At 40.5% G+C, this 19,663-nt stretch overlaps 1 protein-coding gene across 1 annotated transcript in view; it reads left to right on the top strand.

Moving 5' to 3' along the window:
* The window catches only part of LOC140199072 (glycerol kinase), a 114,343-nt gene that overhangs the window by 28,821 nt on the left and 65,859 nt on the right, over nucleotides 1-19,663 (top strand). Inside the window, exons 4-6 of the mRNA XM_072260539.1 lie at nucleotides 5,749-5,826; nucleotides 16,244-16,323; nucleotides 16,931-17,068. Coding sequence (XP_072116640.1) covers nucleotides 5,749-5,826; nucleotides 16,244-16,323; nucleotides 16,931-17,068 — 296 coding nt within the window. The remainder of the gene's footprint in view (nucleotides 1-5,748; nucleotides 5,827-16,243; nucleotides 16,324-16,930; nucleotides 17,069-19,663) is intronic.

Below are 19,663 nucleotides of genomic sequence, written 5' to 3' on the forward strand. Positions count from 1 at the left end.
TCTTTAGATGAGGGGCCCAAAACTGCTCACAATGCTCCAATTATGCTCTGACCAATGCCTTATAAAATATCAGTATCATATCCTTGCTCCTGTATTGTAGTCACCTCAAAATGAATACTAACATAGCATTTGCCTTCCTTACCACTGACTCAACCTGAAAGTTATGCTTTAAGGAATCCTGCACAAGGACTCGCAAGTCCCTTTGCACTTCTGATTTTTGAATTTTCTCCCATGTAGAAAATGGTCTGTGCCGTTATTCCTTCCACCAAAGTGCGTTGCCATACACTTCCCTGCACCCTATTCCATCTGCAACTACTCTCTATTCTCTCAATCCAGGTCCTTCTGCGGATTCACTACTACTTCATCACTGTCTGCCATTCCACCTCTCTTATCATCTGTAAGCTTGGCCAAAAGACGTTCAATTCCAGCATTCAAATCATTGATCTGCAATGTGAAACGAAGCTTTCTCAATACTGATCCCTACAGAACGCCATTAGCCACTAGCTGCCAACCACAGTAGGCCCCCTGTATTTCCACTGTTTGCCTCCTGCCTGCCAGTCAGTCTTCCTTCCATGCTAGTTTCTTTCCTGTAATACCAAGGGCTCTTATCATGTTAAGCAGCCGCATATGTGCCACCTTATCAAAGGCCTTCTGAAAATCCAAGTAAACTTCATCCACTGACTCTTTGTCTATCCTGCCTATTATTTCTAACAGATTTGTCAGGCAAAATGTCCCCTCAAAGAAACCATGCTGACTTTAGCCTACTTTGCCCTACTGTTACTTTGGTCTCTAACAGCACAAGTGCACCACAAGGCTGTGTGCTTAGCCCCCTGTTCTACTCGCTTTATGCTTATGACTGTGAGGCCAAGTACAGCTCCAAGGCCATTTTTAAGTTTGACTGAAAGGTTATTGTTATGGCACCACTTAGCCTGATTTTTAATCATCTTTCTGTATGCTGATTTATCACTACCTTTAATTCAGCCAACAATGGTGTGATCAGCAATGTCAGCAAGACCAAGGTGCTGATTATTGACTTCATGAGGAGGAAAGTGGAGGTCCAGAGCCAGTTCTCATGGGTTAGAGGTGGAAAGAGTTGGCTACTTTAAATTCCTGAATATTATCACTTCAGAGGATCTGCCCTGGGTACCAACTCTGATACCCTCCTTTAGCAGACAGCAACACGGTCAGCACTAAGTCCAGCTTCTCCACCAACGGGCAGCTAGCTCACTCATGGGGTAAACGTGCAGTACCGGATGAACTTGGAGTCCTGATTGTCTTGCAATCATAAAAATGATTTTTTTAAAAAGAAAGGGGGAAAAAAAACACATTTGGTTGGCCCCCAAGAGGCCGCTGCATGTGACCACACTGTTGTTTTACAAAATTAGATTAGATTATGAGGACACTCAGTCCTCGTTTATTGTCATTTAGAAATGCATGCATTAAAAAATGATACAATGTTCCTCCAGAATGATATCACAAGAAACGCAAGACAAACCAAGACTAAAACTGACAAAACCACATAATTATAACATATAGTTACAACAGTGCAAAGCAATACCGTAATTTGATAAAGAGCAGACCATGGGCACGGTAAAAAAAAAAGTCTCAAAGTCCCGATAGCCCCATCATCTCACGCAGACAGTAGAAGGGAGAAACTCTCCCTGCCATGAACCTCCAAGGGCCGCAAACTTGCCAAACTTCACTGAAAGCACCTGACCGCAGCGGACTCTGAGTCCGTCTGAAAACTTTGAACCTCCGACCAGCCCTCCGACACTTAGCACCATCCTCTGCTGAGCGCTTCAACCCCGCCCTGGCCACTGAGCAACAAGTAAAGCCGAGGACTCGGAGCCTTCCCCTTCGGAGATTCTGGATCACACAGTAGCAGCGGCAGCGAAGCAGGCATTTCAGAAGTTTCACCAGATGTTCCTCCGTGCTGTCACGTCTGTCTCCATCAAATCAGGATTGTGCACAGCACCCTACTTGACAGATAACAGACATCACCACCGGAGTGGCCACTGCGAGCTACGTCATGCCACCATCTTCTCCTCCCACCGCCGTTTGTCAATCTTCACACAACTTCACTCACCTCATCACGGAATTCTTCCCATAACCTTTGAACATGCTTTCAAGGCTCTTCAGCTCATGTTCTCGATGTTTATCGCTTTCTTATTTATTTATTTCTTTTTTCTTTGTATTTGGACAGTTTGTTGTCTTTTGCACACTGGTGGTCTGCCCATCCTGTTGGGTGCAGTCATTCATTGATTCAATTGTGTCTTAAAGTTACTGAGTATGCTAACAGAAAAACTAATCTCAGTGTTTTATATGGTGAAGTACATGTATTTTGTTAATAAATTTACTCTGAACTTTTGAACTTCATCACACACCTCCAATTACCCTGAAACCTCATCCTTAGTAGTGGACTCCAACATCTTCCTAACCACAGAAGTCAGGCTAACTGGCCTATAGCTTCCTTTCTTCTGCCTCCCTTCCTTCTCAAAGAATAAAGTGACACTAGCAATTTTCCAGTCCTCCAGAAACATTCCAGAATCTAGTGATTCTTGAAAGATCATTTCTAATGCTTCCACAATCTCTTCAGCTGCTTCTTTCAGAACCTGGGGTGTGATGCAACTGGTCCAGGTGACTGATCTACCTTCAGACCTTTCAGTTTCTCAGGCACCTTCTCCTTAGTAACAGCAACTATACTTAATTCTGCCCCTTTCTTCTAGTAGGCTCAACCACAACTATTCTAAAAAGCCATCTTGGTGACATTCTACCAATTCCTTCTCTTGGGATCCAGCATCACCTGGCTTTCCCCATCTACTTGCATATTTAAGTTCTCAATGACTATCGTAACATTGCCCTTATTACATGCGTTTGTATCTCTCATTTGCAATCTGTAGCTCACATCCGGACTACTGTTAGAGGGTCTGTATTAACAGTAACTCCCATCAGGGTATTTTTAGCATTGCAGTTTCTTAACTTTACCCACAAGGAATTTACCACTTCCAGTCCTATGTCTCCTCTTTCTAAGGATTTGTTAGCCACCCCACTCCATCTGCCTGTTTGATACAAGGTATATCCTTGGATGTTAAGCTCCCAACTATGATCTTCCTTCAGCCACAACTCAGTGATGCCCACAACGTCATACCTGTCAATCTCTAACTGAGTTATGAGATCATCTACCTTATTCAGTATATCTTCAATTATAACTATCCATTAGCCTTACTAAGTTGTTTTTTTTTCAAAAAGCAAATGGTAAAGCGGATTCACAGTAAGGCAAGAGCAACTAAAACAACTTTTCAGAATATCTATTCTTTGGAAAAATAAATACTAAACAGGAATGAAATCCTCTTGCAATGTATATTGCCCTCTTGTGCTGGGTGCCTGCTTGATACCAATGACTTTGTGTCCATTCCCAGTGACTATAATATTTGCTCTTTTACAGTGGTGCTAGAAACACTTTAGAATTTTCTCTATTTCTGCATAATGTGACCTAAAATATGATCAGATATTCATGCAAGTCTTAAAACTAGATAGAGAACCCAATTAAATAAACAACACAAAAATTATACTTCATTTATTGAGAAAAATGATCCAATATTGCATGTATTAGTTGGAAAAAGTATGTGAACCTTTGCTTTCAGTAACTGGTGTGACCCCCCCGGTACAGCAGTAACTTCAACCAAACATTTCCAGTGTCTGTTGTTCAGTCCTGCACATTGGCTTGGATGAATTTTAGGCCATTCCTCCTTACAAAGCTGCTTCAGCTCGGGGATGCTGGTGGGCCTCCTTGCATGAGCTGCTTGCTTCAGGTCCTTCCACAGCATTTCTATAGGATTAAGGTTAGGACTTTGACTTGGCCATTCCAAAACATGAAATTTCTTCTGCTTTGGTAGACTGACTTGTGTGTTTAGGGTTGTTGTCTTGCTGCATGACCCACTTTTTCTGGAGCTTCAGTTCAATAATGGATACCCTGACATTTTCCTGTAGAATTTGCTAGTCCAATTCAGAATTTATAGTTCCCTCAATGATGGCAAGCCGTCCTGGTCCTGAGGCAGCAAAGCAGGCCACACCATGACACTGCTGCCACTGTGTTTCACACAAGGGATGAGGTACTTGTGCTAGAATGCAGTGTTTGCTTTTTGCCAAACATATTGATTTTCATTTAAGCCAGCAAGTTCTATTTGGGACTCACCCATCCACAGAACATTCCTCCAATAAGCTTCTGGATTATCCATGTGGTCTGTAGCAAATTTTAGTCGTGCATCAGTGTTCTTCTTGGAGAGTAGTGGCTTTCTCCTTGCAATCTTGCCATGTACACCATTGTTGTTCAGTGTTTGCCTGATGGTAAACTCATGAACACTAACATTAGCCAATGCAAGATGCTGGTAGCTCCTTGGATGTTACCATGGGGTTCTTTGTGACCTCCTGGAATATAACACGCCTTGCTCTTGAAGTGATTTTTGTTGGTCGACCACTCCTGTGGGGGGGGGGGGGTAACGAAAGTGTTAAATTTCCTCCATTTGTACACAATTTGCCTGACTGTGGATTGGTGAAACTCTAGAAATGGTTTTGTATCCTTTTCCAGCCTGGTGAGCATCAACAACTTTTTTTCTGAAATCCCCAGAAATCTCATTTGACCGAGGTATGACACACTTCCAAAAGCCTGTATGGTGAGGATCAGACTTTGATGGTGAAAACCATGTTTATGATATTTAAATGGGGCAGGGCCTCCCACACTTCCACCTGATTATCATCCCATCGATTGAAACATCTGACTCTAATTTCCCCTTTAAAGGAACTGATAATCCTAGAGGTTCAGATACTTTTTCCAACAAATACATGTAATATTGGATCATGCAACACACATCAAAGTTGCTGGTGAATGCAGCAGACCAGGCAGCATCTCTAGGAAGAGGTACAGTCGACGTTTCGGGCCAAGACCCTTCATCAGGGCTAACTGAAAGAAGAGCTAGTAAGAGATTTGAGAGGGGGAGGGGGAGATCCAAAATTATAGGAGAAGATAGGAGAGGGAGAGATGGAGCCAAGATCTGGACAGTTGATTGGCAAAAGGGATGTGAGAGGATCATGGGACAGGAGGCCTAGGGAGAAAGAAAAGGGGGAGGGGGGAAAACCCAGAGAATGGGCAAGGGTTATAGTCAGAGGGACAGAGGGAGAAGGAGAGAGAGAAAAAGTGTGTGTATATATATATATATATATATATATATAATGTTCTTATATATATATATCCCACTTTCAAATCTCTTACTGGCTCTTCTTTCAGTTAGTCCTGATGAAGGGTCTCGGCCCGAAATGTCCACTGTACCTCTTCCTAGAGATGCTGCCTGGCCTGCTGCGTTCACCAGCAACTTTGATGTGTGTAGCTTGAATTTTCAGCATCTGCAGATTTCCTTGTGTTTGCGTTTTTAATATTGGATCATATTTCTCAATAAATTAACAAGTATAATGTTTTATTTAATTGGGTTCCCTTTATCTAGTTTTAGGATGCCTGAAGATCTGATCACACCTTAGGTCATTTATGCAGAAATAGAGAATTCTGAAGGGTTCACCAACTTTCTAGCACCATGTACATGCTGAGAAAAGGCAAGATATGCATTGGGAAATGCTATGGAACTAATTTAGAAATGTGTTTAAATTTATTTATTTTTCTAAATTATCTCTATACCAATTTTCTGTTATTCAATGATTTCACTATAAACTTTAACATTTTCATTTGTTTGATTTTAGCTGTTGGAGTCAGCAGTCAAAGAGAAACAACAATCGTGTGGGACAAAATTACTGGATTACCACTCTACAATGCAATTGGTAAGGTGTTGTCCATTTACTTGCCCCTTTGCAGAATTGTTGGTTTCTATGGAAATGGAATAATCATTGTATTTCTGAAGCAAAGATTAAATAAAGTCACTTTATTCAAGGATGGCCTTTGGTTTTAACAACATGACAGAATGCAGCAGCCCTTTTTTTTAAATTTTCACTTTAGTATAGAACAAGTTTACCACATTTTAGAAAATTAAATTCCCAAGAGTAGCCATAGTTCTAATTTACCTTAGAGATGTCTTGGCAGCTGAATCCTGGGATATTTTTTAATAACATTCTAGAAGTGTAATGTCAGATTTTTGCTTCTCGGTCCAGGTTATTGTGCATTCCTACCTGGGCAGTTGTGGTGTATTGACTCATAAAGTAATGACAGTTACCATAATCATACAAAGCATACACCCTAGCTGGCCAAACAAGTACTGTTTATTCCCCTCCTGAGATGCTGCTTGTCTTGCTGAGTTCCTCTAGCTGTCTGTGCATTGTATCTGTAAACTCGTTTCCACAGGTCTGGCAGCAAACAGCAGGGTCTTCACTTGGGAAGTTGCTGTGGACCTGTGCTATCCATAGCTAAATGTTGGCCAGTTTCTCATTTCTCCTTGTTTTGTGTCAGCTTCGTACCCTTACTTGAGGCTCTGTCAGTATTGCATTGGTCCCTTAATACTTCAGTTGGAAGCAGAACAGCCACAATCTTGCAAGTACAGGAGTGGGCTCCCCTTGGCTGCCATATGCATTTCACTTGTCTTTAACACTGGCTTTCTTTGAGGTGCAAGGTTAACTAAGCTCATCCTTATTGACCTGAACCAGTCTTTTAATTTGTTTACATCAGTGTGCAGCCTCATTTCAGCAAAAGAATATGCCATGCTTAGCCTTGCTTGTCTGGGCTTTTAGTAGAGCGAGTTTTCCAATTTTTTTTTAAAGTCAAAGGCATCTGTCAAGTGAAGATGCAGTTTGTTCTTAATCATTTCTTGGTGCCCCCTCTCCTTTTTGTAATCTGTTATGTTGTGAGCATCAAGTAACTTTACTAATTGTAACCGTGTTAGTTTTTAACCTCAGTTATAGCGTGTGATATAGCACCTGAAATACAAGAATCATCAATTTTTCTTAGCATTTATGAAATCAAACTATTAAAGCTTTTGGACAGGAAAATAATAAGCTGCCAATTATTAGTTATGAATGACTTCAGCTATATCATTTAATTTGGGTCTTTGGGTTAAACAGGACAGAATTTGGAGTAGGCCAGACGTTCCCTTGATGATCTCTGCAATCACTTATCACCAAAATCCCCACCAAACTACTTAAAGCCCAGAATACTATGGACAATGCACCTTCTCTGAGGTCTGATGGCATTTAATCCACTTCAGGACTTGCATACTTAAATTTAACCCTTTTGTTAGTGACATTGGTAATTTGATAGACTAGGATTTTACATAAGAGTGTGATGCTCATTTATCATTCGTGCTTTTTCAGATCAAGACTTCAGAAATGAGGCTTAAAGGCCAGAGGAAGATTTCTGTAGAGATTGCTCAATATCAGATTTCAGTTTTCTTGCCTTGACTTAACAACTTTAATGAATGAATATGTGCCACACAAGTGTAACTATAGAATACTTGGGGTGAGGCTGTTTGGGTCACTGACCCACATGTTCTTTACAATAAATATTTTAGCACATTTATTCCATTGCCCTTTCCCCAGAGCCCTATGTTTTTCTACCTCAGTGGCAATACTGTTCTTTTGAAACAGTATTTTCATTTACTTCCATCAGTTGGAGGAGGTCAAATTTAGATTAAAATTACTGTTATAGTCATAGAACAGTACAGCACAGAAAAAGACCCCTAGGCCCATCTAGTTCGTGTGGAACCATTTAAACTGCCAATTTCCATTGACCTGCACCCAGGTCATAGCCCTCCATACCCCTGCCATACACGTACCTATTCTCTTAAATGTTAAAAATCAAGCCTGCAGGCACCACTTGCACTGGCACATCGTTCCACACTCAGGATCCTTTCACCCTTGACCTCTGGTTGTAGCACTAACCTCAGTGGAAGAAGTCTGCTTGCATTTACCCTATCTATACCCCTCATAATTTTGTATACCTCTATCAAATCTCCCCTCATTTTCCTATATTCCAAGGAATAAAATCCTAATCTTATTCAGTCATTCCTTGTAACTTATTCCAGTACTATCAACAGCCTGTAATTGTCTCTGTACTCCTTCAAACTTGTTTGCATCTTTCCTGTAGGTAGGAGACCAAAGCTGCACACAATACTCCAAATTAGGCCTCACCAACATTTTGCACAACTTCAACATAACATCCCATCTCCTGCACTCAATACTTTGATTTAAGAAGGCCAATAGGCGAAAAGCTTTAGTGACCACAATCTGTGCGGATTGGTAATGATATTTCCTCCTTGCTAACAATCAACATTGGCGGACCTTGGGGGCGTGTGCTTAGCCCACTGCTCTACTCTCTATACCCATGACTGTATGGCTAGGCTTGGCTCAGGTTCCATCTATAAATTTGCAGATTGTTCACTCATTGTTGGTGAAATCTCAGATGGAGAGGAGAGGGCATACAGGAGCAAAGTGTACCAGCTAGTTGAGTGGTGTCGCAGCAACAACCTTGCACTCAACATCACTAAGACGAAAGAGCTGATTGTAGACTTAAGGAAGGCTAAGATGAGGAAACACGAACCAATCCTCGTAGAGGGATCAGAAGTGGTGAAAGTGAGCAATTTCAAATCCTTGGGTGTCGAGATCTCTGGGGATCTAACCTGTTACAACAAATCAGTGCAGCTATAATGAAGGCATAGCAGCGGCTAAATTTCATTAGGAGTTTAAAGAGATTTAGTTTGTCATCTAAAACATTCAAACACTCAAACTTGTATAGATGTATCATGGAGAGCATTCTAACAGGCTGCATCACTGTCTGGTATGTGGGGGGGGGGTGGTTGGAGGGTGCCCTATTGCATAAGACTCAAAGCTACAGAAAGGTGTAATGTTAATCTGCTCCATCTTGGGTACTAGCCTCCGTAGTATCCGAGACATCTTAAAGGAGCAATGCATCAGAAAGGTGGCGTCCATTATTAAGGACCTCACCATTCAGGACATGCCCTCTTCTCATTGTTACCATCAGGAAGGAGATACAGAAGCCTGAAGAACAGTGTCTTCCCCTCTGTCCATCCAGTGAACTTATGAACACTACCTCGCTTTTTTATATTATTTGTTTTGCACCTTTTTTAATTTAACTATTTAAGGTTCACCAGATTGATTCCTGGGATGGCAGGACTTTCATATGATGAAAGACTGGATGAACTAGGCTTATACTCATTGGAATTTAGAAGATTGAGGGGGGATCTGATTGAAACATATAAAATCCTAAAGGGATTGGACAGACTAGATGCAGGAAGATTGTTCCCGATGTTGGGGAAGTCCAGAACGAGGGGCCACAGTTTGAGGATAGAGGGGAAGCCTTTTAGGACCGAGATTAGGAAAAACTTCTTCACACAGAGAGTGGTGAATCTGTGGAATTCGCTGCCACAGGAAACAGTTGAGGCCAGTTCATTGGCTATATTTAAGAGGGAGTTAGATATGGCCCTTGTGGCTAAAGGGATCAGGGGGTATGGAGGGAAGGCTGGTGCAGGGTTCTGAGTTGGATGATTAGCCATGATCATAATAAATGGCGGTGCAGGCTCAAAGGGCCGAATGGCCTACTCCTGCACCTATTTTCTATGTTTCTATATACATATTCTTACTGAATTTTTTCTTTCAATATTATCGTGTATTGCATTGTACTGCTGCTGCTAAGTTAACAAATTTCACAACACATGCCAGTGATAATAACCTGATTCACATTGTAATTGACAGATAGTGAAAAGGACCACAACTGTGACTGGTCCTTTGGACATCCACCACTGACTGAATTTTTTTTTTCAGCACTCTTATGAAAATCTTTTGTGTCAGTGGTGTGACCATAGTAAGTGATGCTTGGTTTAAAGAATTCTCAACTGACGAGTCATGCTGAGCCCATAATCTGGTCTTTTTAACACTGTCTTGAGATTTTGGAGATGTTCCTTGTCATGCTTGCTGGTAATAATGATGTTATTCAGGTAACACTGAGTGTCTGGACAGCCTTGCGGCACCTGATCTATAGCTTCCTGCCAGAGTACAGGTTCAGATGCTACTTCAAAAACAAGCCTATTATAGTGATGAAGTCCTTTGTGAGTGTTTATGGTGAGGAACGCCTTAGATTCTTCCACCTCCATCTGTAGGTAGGCCTTGGCTAAGTCTACTTTGCTGAAGTGTTTCCCTGATATTCTGGGCAGAGGATTTGATCTATTTTCAGTACTGGTTTAATGGCAACCTTAAAATCACCACAGATCCAGACAGTCCTGTCCTTGGCTACTGGCACCACTGGCGTTGCCCATTGGGGGGGGGGGGGTCTCCATTCAACCTTGGAAAGAATTCCTTCAGCCTCCATGCGATGTAGCTCACTGGCTGTTTACCATGGAAGGAACTGGAGAGGCTTTGTAAAACTTGAGTGTGGCTTTGCAGGATGGATCTCCAATCAAGTTGTAGTTGTCTGAGCCAATCAACACCACCCCCCCCCACCCCTCCATGTGCCTTGTTGGTTGTTATGTTTCGCTGATACAACTATCATTCACACGGGAATTATATTCTTAGTTGGATATCTGCAGGCTTCAGTTCACTATCTTTGAAATGGTGTTCAAATTCATTTTGTGGAATGACTCAAGTAGCTGAGCCAGTGTGCAATTCTATTTTAATTAGTTTGCCATTCACCTCTGGTTAGTTTCTTCGATGTAAATCTCAAGGCTATCAGTCCTGTATCATGCTCATTATTAGATTTTTCCTGAACAGCATGCAGATTAGTGCTCATTCTGAAACTGCAACTTGACTTTTTATCTTTTTTCCCTTCCCTGTGCAGTCCATTTATTTCTTTTTCTCTGCTTGACATGCACTTTATGTGTGTCTGTCTTTGTATTTTCTGCAAGTTTCACCTTTAAACCTGCATTATTTTGTTGAATGTGAGCCCCTGCCATGATGGTAACATAAATTTATTTGGTCAGGCATTACCATTACAATTTTGATAATGCTCACTTTCATTCCTGGCAGCAACTCAATTGCGTCTCTGACTGCTGTTTCCATTGATATAGAATTTTAACTGCTCTTTTAAATGAGTTTGCTTCAGTTAGGAGCAGTTTCTGAATGCTATCTTGTAAGATGCCACAAACTAAACAAACTCTCAGTACGTCATTAAGCCCATCACTGAACTGACAATGCTTGGACAATTTCTTCAATTCAGCCACGCAGGCTGAAATGGGGCTCACGTTCCTTTTGATTCCACTTATGAAATCTAAAGAGTTCTGCAAAAATAGTGTAATCAACAATGATTTTGGTTTTGCATTACTTTCACAATATCAGCAAAGTCATCTCAGCTGGTTTGGTTGGAACAGTTAAACTTCTGAGCAAATTGTGTTGTTTCCACCCACTGCACTCAGCAATGCTGACACTAGTTTTCCATCAGCTATTTCATTTGCTTAAAAATGCTGCTCAGTTCGTTCAGTATACATCATCCAGTTATCTGTTATGCAATAGAATGCATATATCTTTCCGATGTAGCCAGCTATTCTGCTTTTTAAAATTTTTTATTATTATCATCACCTGGTATTCGCTGTTTATGAGCTCGTGTTGTACTCGTTACTTGTTAAATATGTCCAGTTTCTGCCTCATTTTTTTAAACTCAAATATCTCCCTCCTCTTATGAAGAAAACCATGCTGTGCTTCAGCAGGTAGGTAGTTATCTCGAGTTTGTTTGAAAACTTCCTTGTCACCACTTATGTTTTGTAACTTATGAATCTAACTGAAGAAAAAACAAGCTGGGGCATGTGCCTACTTTTTTTTTTAGTGAAGCACTCACATATGACAAGTTGATGTAATGGTGTATGCTGTTCACATACTACTTGCACAAAACCCATAATGTATTTTGTAAACAAAGAATGCTTAGTCAAACATTTATTTACAGTAGTACTCAATATTACTGAAATATTAAATACACTACAGCAGTGACCTTCGGTTTCCTTGCTCTTAGCTCATTCCTGGCAGTTGCAGCATGCTGTTTGCTGACCTCTGGTACATTGGAATGGTGACTGAGGGTGTTTGTTTAACCTGGAAAATTATTTTCTTTTGGAAAGAGAATAGTAAGCATACAGCTTTGGGAATATATCAAGCTGCTCCATGCTGCAGTTAATGATTTAAGGTCTCAGGTCAACAATCCTGACCTGTACTAAAACTGCAAGGTGTTTTGCTAGTTAAATCTTTTAAGTAAATTATTTGTGGACTTATTTACAGGAGTTTCGTTATAGCCGGTGGTATTCATTTCAGTTTGCATACCTGCTACATTTGGATGCCAAGACACATTAAGTTTGTATTTTTTTTATTGGGTGTAGGTTATCCCTTAACCTGCAGCAGTTAAACCCAGTCAGGATTCCAGTAAGTAGAGCACAATGCTCCCATGCTTCTGGTTGAAGATGCTTCATTAGGGCTATTGCACATTGCTATGCCTGTGAAACTGGAATTCACAGTGACCTTTCACTTCTCTTGCTCTTTGCTCATTCCAAGCAGCTGGATCGGAGGAGTTTAGAGGAATATGGGACACACAGTCAAATGGGATCAGTGTTGCAGGCACTGGTTAACATGGACAAATTGATCTGATGGGCCTGTTTCATGCTATATTACTGACTCTTAACTGGAAAAGTGAGAAATCAACTTATTAAATTGCAAAGAAGGTAAAGAGGCAAATGTATAGGTTAAAGGGATTTCTCTGATAGAACCAAAGCTAAGGTTGTTTTGAAAAGCTTATGTAATTTGGCTGAATAGTTAATCAGGGCATTTGGAGAGAACACAGTCAAAAGGTCACATTAATCCACAAAGTGCAGAGTTGTTGGAAATTCCAACGTCGGACAGTGCAAGTGCATGGAGAAAACTGAGTCAGCATTGCAGGTAGATTGCATCTGTCCAGAAGGCAAGTTTCCTGAAATTGAAGAATCCTTGGGACAGAAAATAAAAATAACAGACGTGTAAGCTCTGGGGTCATTTTGCACGCAAGACTGACACATAGTTTTCTAATATGCAGTGGAGGAGACAATAACAGAACACAATACAGTGAACTGAATAAAACCAAATGCTAATTAGATGATTACTTACAGAGCACTCGTGTTTAGTCCACTTCCCTGTTCTGTACTGCGTTGGATGACATCACGTTTTATCTTTCTTTTGTTTTGCATTGCATGTTTGTACCCACTCATTTACCTTGTCCCATATCTCCTTTAATCCTGTATGCATTCTTCTCCATTTTGGAGGATTCCTGTTACCGCATAGCCCTCTATTTTTCTAAGTTCCATGTATCCCCTTTTATCTGTTGTATTGGTCACATGGAAATGATTAGTCGAGCATTATTTTTTAAAATCTGTGCTGCCTCTATTTCAGGCTGTTCCATGTTTTGGAGAGCGAGGCTTTGCCTACACATCTAGTAAAAGTAAGCTGAAAATCAGCATTGTGCACAATGCATCTACCCCCATTAGGAAGTGTAAAATGTTCAGACTTGTACTGTTACATGGTCGGTAACAGTCTGACCATACTTGTTGAGCTGTGTTAATCTCTACTAAGCAGGTGACCATCTTTCTACTTGTATTGCCATTGCTAAATATTATCCTCTGCCCTTGCAGTGCTTTGTGTACAAAGCTAGGCAGGGGTTAAACACCTTCCCAATAATTGCCCAAAGCTGGAAGCTTTCTTCAGGGTTTTTAATGAGAGCTTTTTTTGACACTGCATAAGGTTAAGTAAAACTCCTATTAAGTTCATACAGAATCGGCACGCACATAAATATACAAATATTGGTTATTCTCATGATCATTAAACAAAGTAATACGCACATGCAACATTCTGCCAAACATAGAATAGTACAGCACAGTACAGGCCCTTTGGGCCACAATGTTGTGCTGACCCTTAAACCCTGCCTCCCATATAACCCCCCATCTTAAATTCCTCCATATACCTGTCTAGTAGTCTCTTAAATTTCACTAGTGTATCTGCCTCCACCACTGATTCAGGCAGTGCATTCCATGCACCAACCACTCTCTGAGTAAAAAGAACCTTCCTCTAATATCCCTCTTGAAGTTCCCACCCCTTACCTTAAAGCCATGTCCTCTTGTACTGAGCAGTGGTGCCCTGGGGAAGAGGCGCTGGCTGTCCACTCTATCTATTCCTCTTATTATCTTGTATACATCTATCATGTATCCTCTCATCCTCCTGTCCAAAGAGTAAAGCCCTAGCTCCCTTAGTGTGCCAGTGAACTTGTGGCGCAACAATAGTTTAATAGTGATAAATGATAAACCTAATATTTCCTTCAAAGTGTGTCTGCTAAATGTTTACCAATATGAAGAAAGCTTAAGATTCAGAGATAGTGCTGCTTCAAGAGCAACTAAAGAGTGGATAGACAAGGAATGTCTTTCTACTGTGTGTGCTTTAAGTTGAAATCAATTTTAACTCATACAGGAGATGATATTAAACAGCTTGCAAACAGGAAGTGATGTTTGTACAAAATGAACAGTACCTCTAGTGGCAGAACATTTATCATTAGTTAATTAGAACTGTGGAAACATGGCAGAGGCAATATTCTGCCTCATTGCACTTATCTTCCAATTTCCTGAGCCCTTCCTCTATCTACAACATGTCACGTTATATTCTTCCTTTTCCAGATTGAGTAGCTAGTGGAGAATGTTTATAGATGCATAGGGACAACTCCGAAGGGTCTATGTGACAAGCCCCTTTAAGACTGTATTGAATGCTTATGGTAGCAGGAATTGAAGTTGTCATGACAATGCATAGCTTCTGCCTATGTTTGCTGTTTGACATTGAGCTCTCAGATGGTATAAGGTAGTAGAGCCAGAAGTGTTGGCATGTAGCTGGCCAGCAGTTACATGCTGAAATGCATCCTTCCTGAAGAGCTATGAGGTTGAATCTGATCTCTTCTATGCCATCACCCGCTCCTTCCACTTTTCTCCAAGATGCCTCACAGGCACATCCTGTAGACCAGTTACCTTTTACAGGGCTTTGAAATAATAGTGTGAGAGTGGGTGGCTATTGGTTTCAGATCGATTGTGAAGTTTGCTCACATTATCTGTATCTTGTAATTGAGAAATGAAATGATAAAGCAGATTGAACAAGTACTGTAAGCAGCCAACCTTGTGGCAGCTGTTCAATAGCCACCTATTCTCCCCCCCCCCCATAGCTGATTCATTTGATACAGTGTTGACTGTGCAGCTGCAAACAGAAATTTAAATGCCATCTGCACGAGGGAGGTAATATGTGCGTGTATGCAATGAACTGCATCTGGGCAGCATTGCTACCATTATGAATAACTGAGTAGAAATGTTGTGATTTGCCTTTCGAAATAGTAGGAACAGGGTTGGGGTGTATGACCTTTAACAGCTGTGATTATTGGAATTATTGGATCACTATTGGATGTGTTCTTACATGGAGCACAGACAGACAGTAGGTGTTTGTTGGAGGGATAACATACCTTCACCTTGACCATCCTTGGGAGGTCAAAGAACATTTGCACATTTCCATCAATAAGCTGGGTATGATATACTGATTATTAATCTGTTAATGACCTGCAGTTGTTTGTTCTTCATGATTAATTGGATGGAGTTAAGAGCTTTTCTATCTCCTCTCCACTTAGCATCCAGTGTGTGCTGTTATATATGGCTTTCCCAAAGCCAAAATTGTTTCCAGAAGCTGAGGGCCTGCACTTCAAGCAATGAATGCTAGACATCAAATGATAGAGTCATTTTCAAATTTACTCCCTGTGAAGAAGCATTATTGAGATAAACCGAATGGTGTGTGCTGGATGTAGCACTTGTTATGGGTGGAAACACAAAGTTAATGTACTACCTGCACTGGTTTGAATTAACCCGAGTTAATTGCGTGCCATCTAGTCACCTCCCATTTTTCTAGTGTTTCTACATCAATTACTTAGTTTGTACATTTGCATCAGTTTTGCGTTAGAAAAGTCAATCTGTTTATTTTGTTGCTACTTAATGGTAGGAGATAACAAATGCAGTTGGTATAAAAAAACTTATGATTAATTAAGGTTATAATCAAATTAGAAAATTAAAGAAATGATTGCGTGCTTTTTCCACCAGTTCATTACTTTTTAATTTGATTCATTCATAATGAGTTTTTTTGCCATATAATTGTTGACACTTGAGCAAATTGAAAGTAGCTTGGTGTATATCTGACAAAATAAATTGTTAGTGTCCTGTTTGATCAGTTGTCATGCACAACACTAGCATTGCATTTATGGAATCTCTGATTTATTTATCAGTGTGGCTCGACCTCAGGACACAGTCAACTGTGGAAAAGCTTATTAACCAGCATCCGGAGAAAGACAAAAATATTCTTCAGGTGAGGGATTTCAGTGATTTTAATTCAACAGTATTTCTATTTTTGCCCCTTTTTTAATCTATTCAATATACGTAATTGATTTACTTTGTTTATTTATGTTTTATTTATTATTTTTTTCTCTCTGCTAGGTTATGTATTGCATTGAACTGCTGCTGCTAAGTAAACAAATTTCACGTTACATGCCGGTGATAGTAAACCTGATTCTGATTTATTGTTAGCATGTACCGAAAAATTTATATGAAAATATATTTGCATGTATTACTCACAATTTTGAACATGGCTAAGGTTTTAAAGACAGAATATTTTCTATCCAGATTAGGTAGATATTGGGAGAAATTACCATTGAGACTGAACTGATTTTCAGCTATTGGTGAGAATTAACATCTGAATAAAATTATGCAAGCAAGAAAGTGTTTGGAGGGAATTTTAAATAGAGGTGGCTTCTTTGAGGGCAATTTCTACCTTATTGAACATACAATGGGCTCAAATCATATTGGTTGTATTATTTACTGTCATGGCAAAGAACATGTGTGAAAGCGTGTAACTATAACAGGGTTTGAATATGACTAACCTTTTTGCTTCCTCTGGATGCTTATTTTTCTTGCAGGCAAAAACTGGCCTTCCAATCAGCACCTATTTCAGTGCTGTAAAACTGCGGTGGCTGCTTGACAATGTGGAAGATGTTAAGAACGCTGTAGCCAAAGACCGGGCTCTGTTCGGAACTGTTGATTCTTGGCTTATTTGGGTAAGACATCTGGTTCTTTTGAAATTTCCAGCAACTATTACAGAGTGCACTCTGACTCTTGATGTGTTTTAACACAACATTGGCTAGGTGCTTAAGCTGTGATTCAACAGGAGGAAAGCGTTAAACAGTGGCAGAATAAATATGAGTTTGAATCATGCCCTTTTAAGGTTTGTTTTCAAAAATAGCCTTGAGATTGTTCAACTCCATTTTATCCACTTTGGTTCAGTCCCTTCCCACCTACATCTGCCAACACTTCACATGCTCTCAATCTGTTCAACAATTTTCAATTCCCTGGCCCTGACCGCCTCCTTTTCACCGTGGACATCCAGTGGCTATACACTTCTATTGCCCATCAAAAAGGCCTTGAAGCTCTCTGCTTCTTTCTTGTCCAAAGTCCCAACTACTTGCCCTCCACCACCACTCTCCTCTGACTGGCAGAACTACTCCTCACCCTCAACAATTTCTCCTTCAGCTCCTTCCACTTTCTCCAACCTCAAGGAGTAGCCTTGGGCTGTGTGGAACAGGTCATGTTCCAAACCATCCCTGGTAATGCTCCCCAATTCTTTCTGTGCTGGGTTGATGACTGTATTGGTGCTACTTCATGCACCCATGCTGAGCTCATCAATTTCATCAGCTTTGTCTCTAACTTCTACCCTGCCCTAAACAACACACACAAAATGCTGGAGGAGCTCTACAGGCCAGGCAGCATCTATGGAAAAGTACAGTTGAAGTTTCAGGCTGAGACCCTTCAACAGGAATTCACTTGGTGTCTGTGTCTCGAGACAAACTGTCTATTGACATCTTGAATAAACCTACCGATTCCCACGGCTGTCTTGACTATACCTCTTTCCACCATGTCTTCTGAAACAAAAATGCTGTTCGCTTTTCTCAGATCCCTTGTCTCTGCCACATCTGTTCCCAAGATGAGGCTTTTCTTTCTAGGACATCAGAGTTGTCCTCTTTCATCAAAGGATAGGTTTTCCCTACGCCACCACTGAAGCTATCCTCACCCACATCTCCTCCATTTCCCAGACATCCGCACTCACCCCATCCTCCTGCTGCCTTAACAGGGATGGAATTCCTCTTGTCCTCACCTACCACCCAATGAGCATCCACATACAATGCATAATTCTCCTCAACTTCTGTCTTTTTAATAGGATCCTACCACTAAATCTATCTTTCTCTCTCCCCTTCCTCCTCCCCACTAATCTCCCTCCTGACACATATCCTTGCATGTGACATCTGCCCTTTCAGCTCCTCACCTCCATTCAGGGCCCCAGACGGTTCTCAAGTGAGGCAACGTTTCAGCTGTGAATCTGTTTGGGTCGTCTATTGTACCCTGTGTTCCCAATGCAGCCTCCTCTACATTTTTCTCCTTTCACTTTTTCCCCATAACAATGTTAATGTGCTTATTATTCTGTCCCACACATCCTTCAAAATCCTGAGACACAATTTGTCTGATCCAGATGTTTACTACATTAGGTTCACCAGTTTTTTTAAATGAACATATGAAATAGGAGCAGGAGTTGGCCATCTGGCCTGTCGAGCCTGCTCTGCCATTCAATAAGATCATGGCTGATCAGGCCATGGACTCATCTCCACCTACCTGCCTTTTCCCCATAACCCTTAATAGCCCTTCATTTTTCACATATTATATGTCTTCAAATATCTCCTGCTTCCATATTACTTCGGAAACATCTTCTTTGGTGAAGACGCAAAGCACTGATTTAGCACCTTACCAGGGTCCTCAGTACATGCATGCAGTTTTCTACATTTGTCCTTTTTCAAGCCACTTCTTCAAGTACTCCTTTTGTCTTACTATAGCCTGTAGAATACCGGTAATGGATTTCCATTTATGTTGGCAACTATTCTTTCCTCATATGCCCTCACTGTTTTTCTTTAATTTTTCACTTCATTGGTGATTAACAACTTAATGTATCACTTGCAGTCTTTTTATTTAGCTTGGAATACATGGAGCCCTGGAATTGATATTTTTTCTTTTCTTTTACTTGAACCATCCCTTCCTTTAGCTGCATAACTTTGGAATGCAATTTATCTGGGTGAGATTGTTTAATTTATCGTATTACTTTTTTTCTACAGCTAACCTCAATCTATCATAATATGATCATTCTCTTTTCTCAGTACACAGGAGCTTTGTGGTTCATTCCCTAGAACCACAATTAACATTAGCTCTTTCTTTTTTGATACAGACGCATAATACTCCAGAAAGTTATTCTGAGCACTTCAGGAGCACTTCACCCTCTCTTTCTTTAACACTATTATGCCATTTCATAATAGGATATTTTTAAAGTCACCCATTATAACTAATCTGTATTGATTATTTTATTTTAAAGGTGAATTCTAATTTAAAACATAAATGCTGCTTTTAATTAATTATGAAATCTACAAGCTTACATTTTCATAATGCAAAAAATTTTCTTTCTAACTTTTGCATTCAGTCCAACAAAGTCTGCAGCAAAAGGGAAAAGCTAGAATCTGTTATGGAAATAGTGGCAAGTCATTTGTAAAATTAAAAAGTGATCCGGCAGAGTTCTCTTTGTGATTTTCATAAGTGACCTGGATGAGGAGGTGGAG

Source organism: Mobula birostris, chromosome 6, assembly GCF_030028105.1.
Source record: "Mobula birostris isolate sMobBir1 chromosome 6, sMobBir1.hap1, whole genome shotgun sequence".
Lineage (NCBI taxonomy): Eukaryota > Metazoa > Chordata > Chondrichthyes > Myliobatiformes > Myliobatidae > Mobula > Mobula birostris.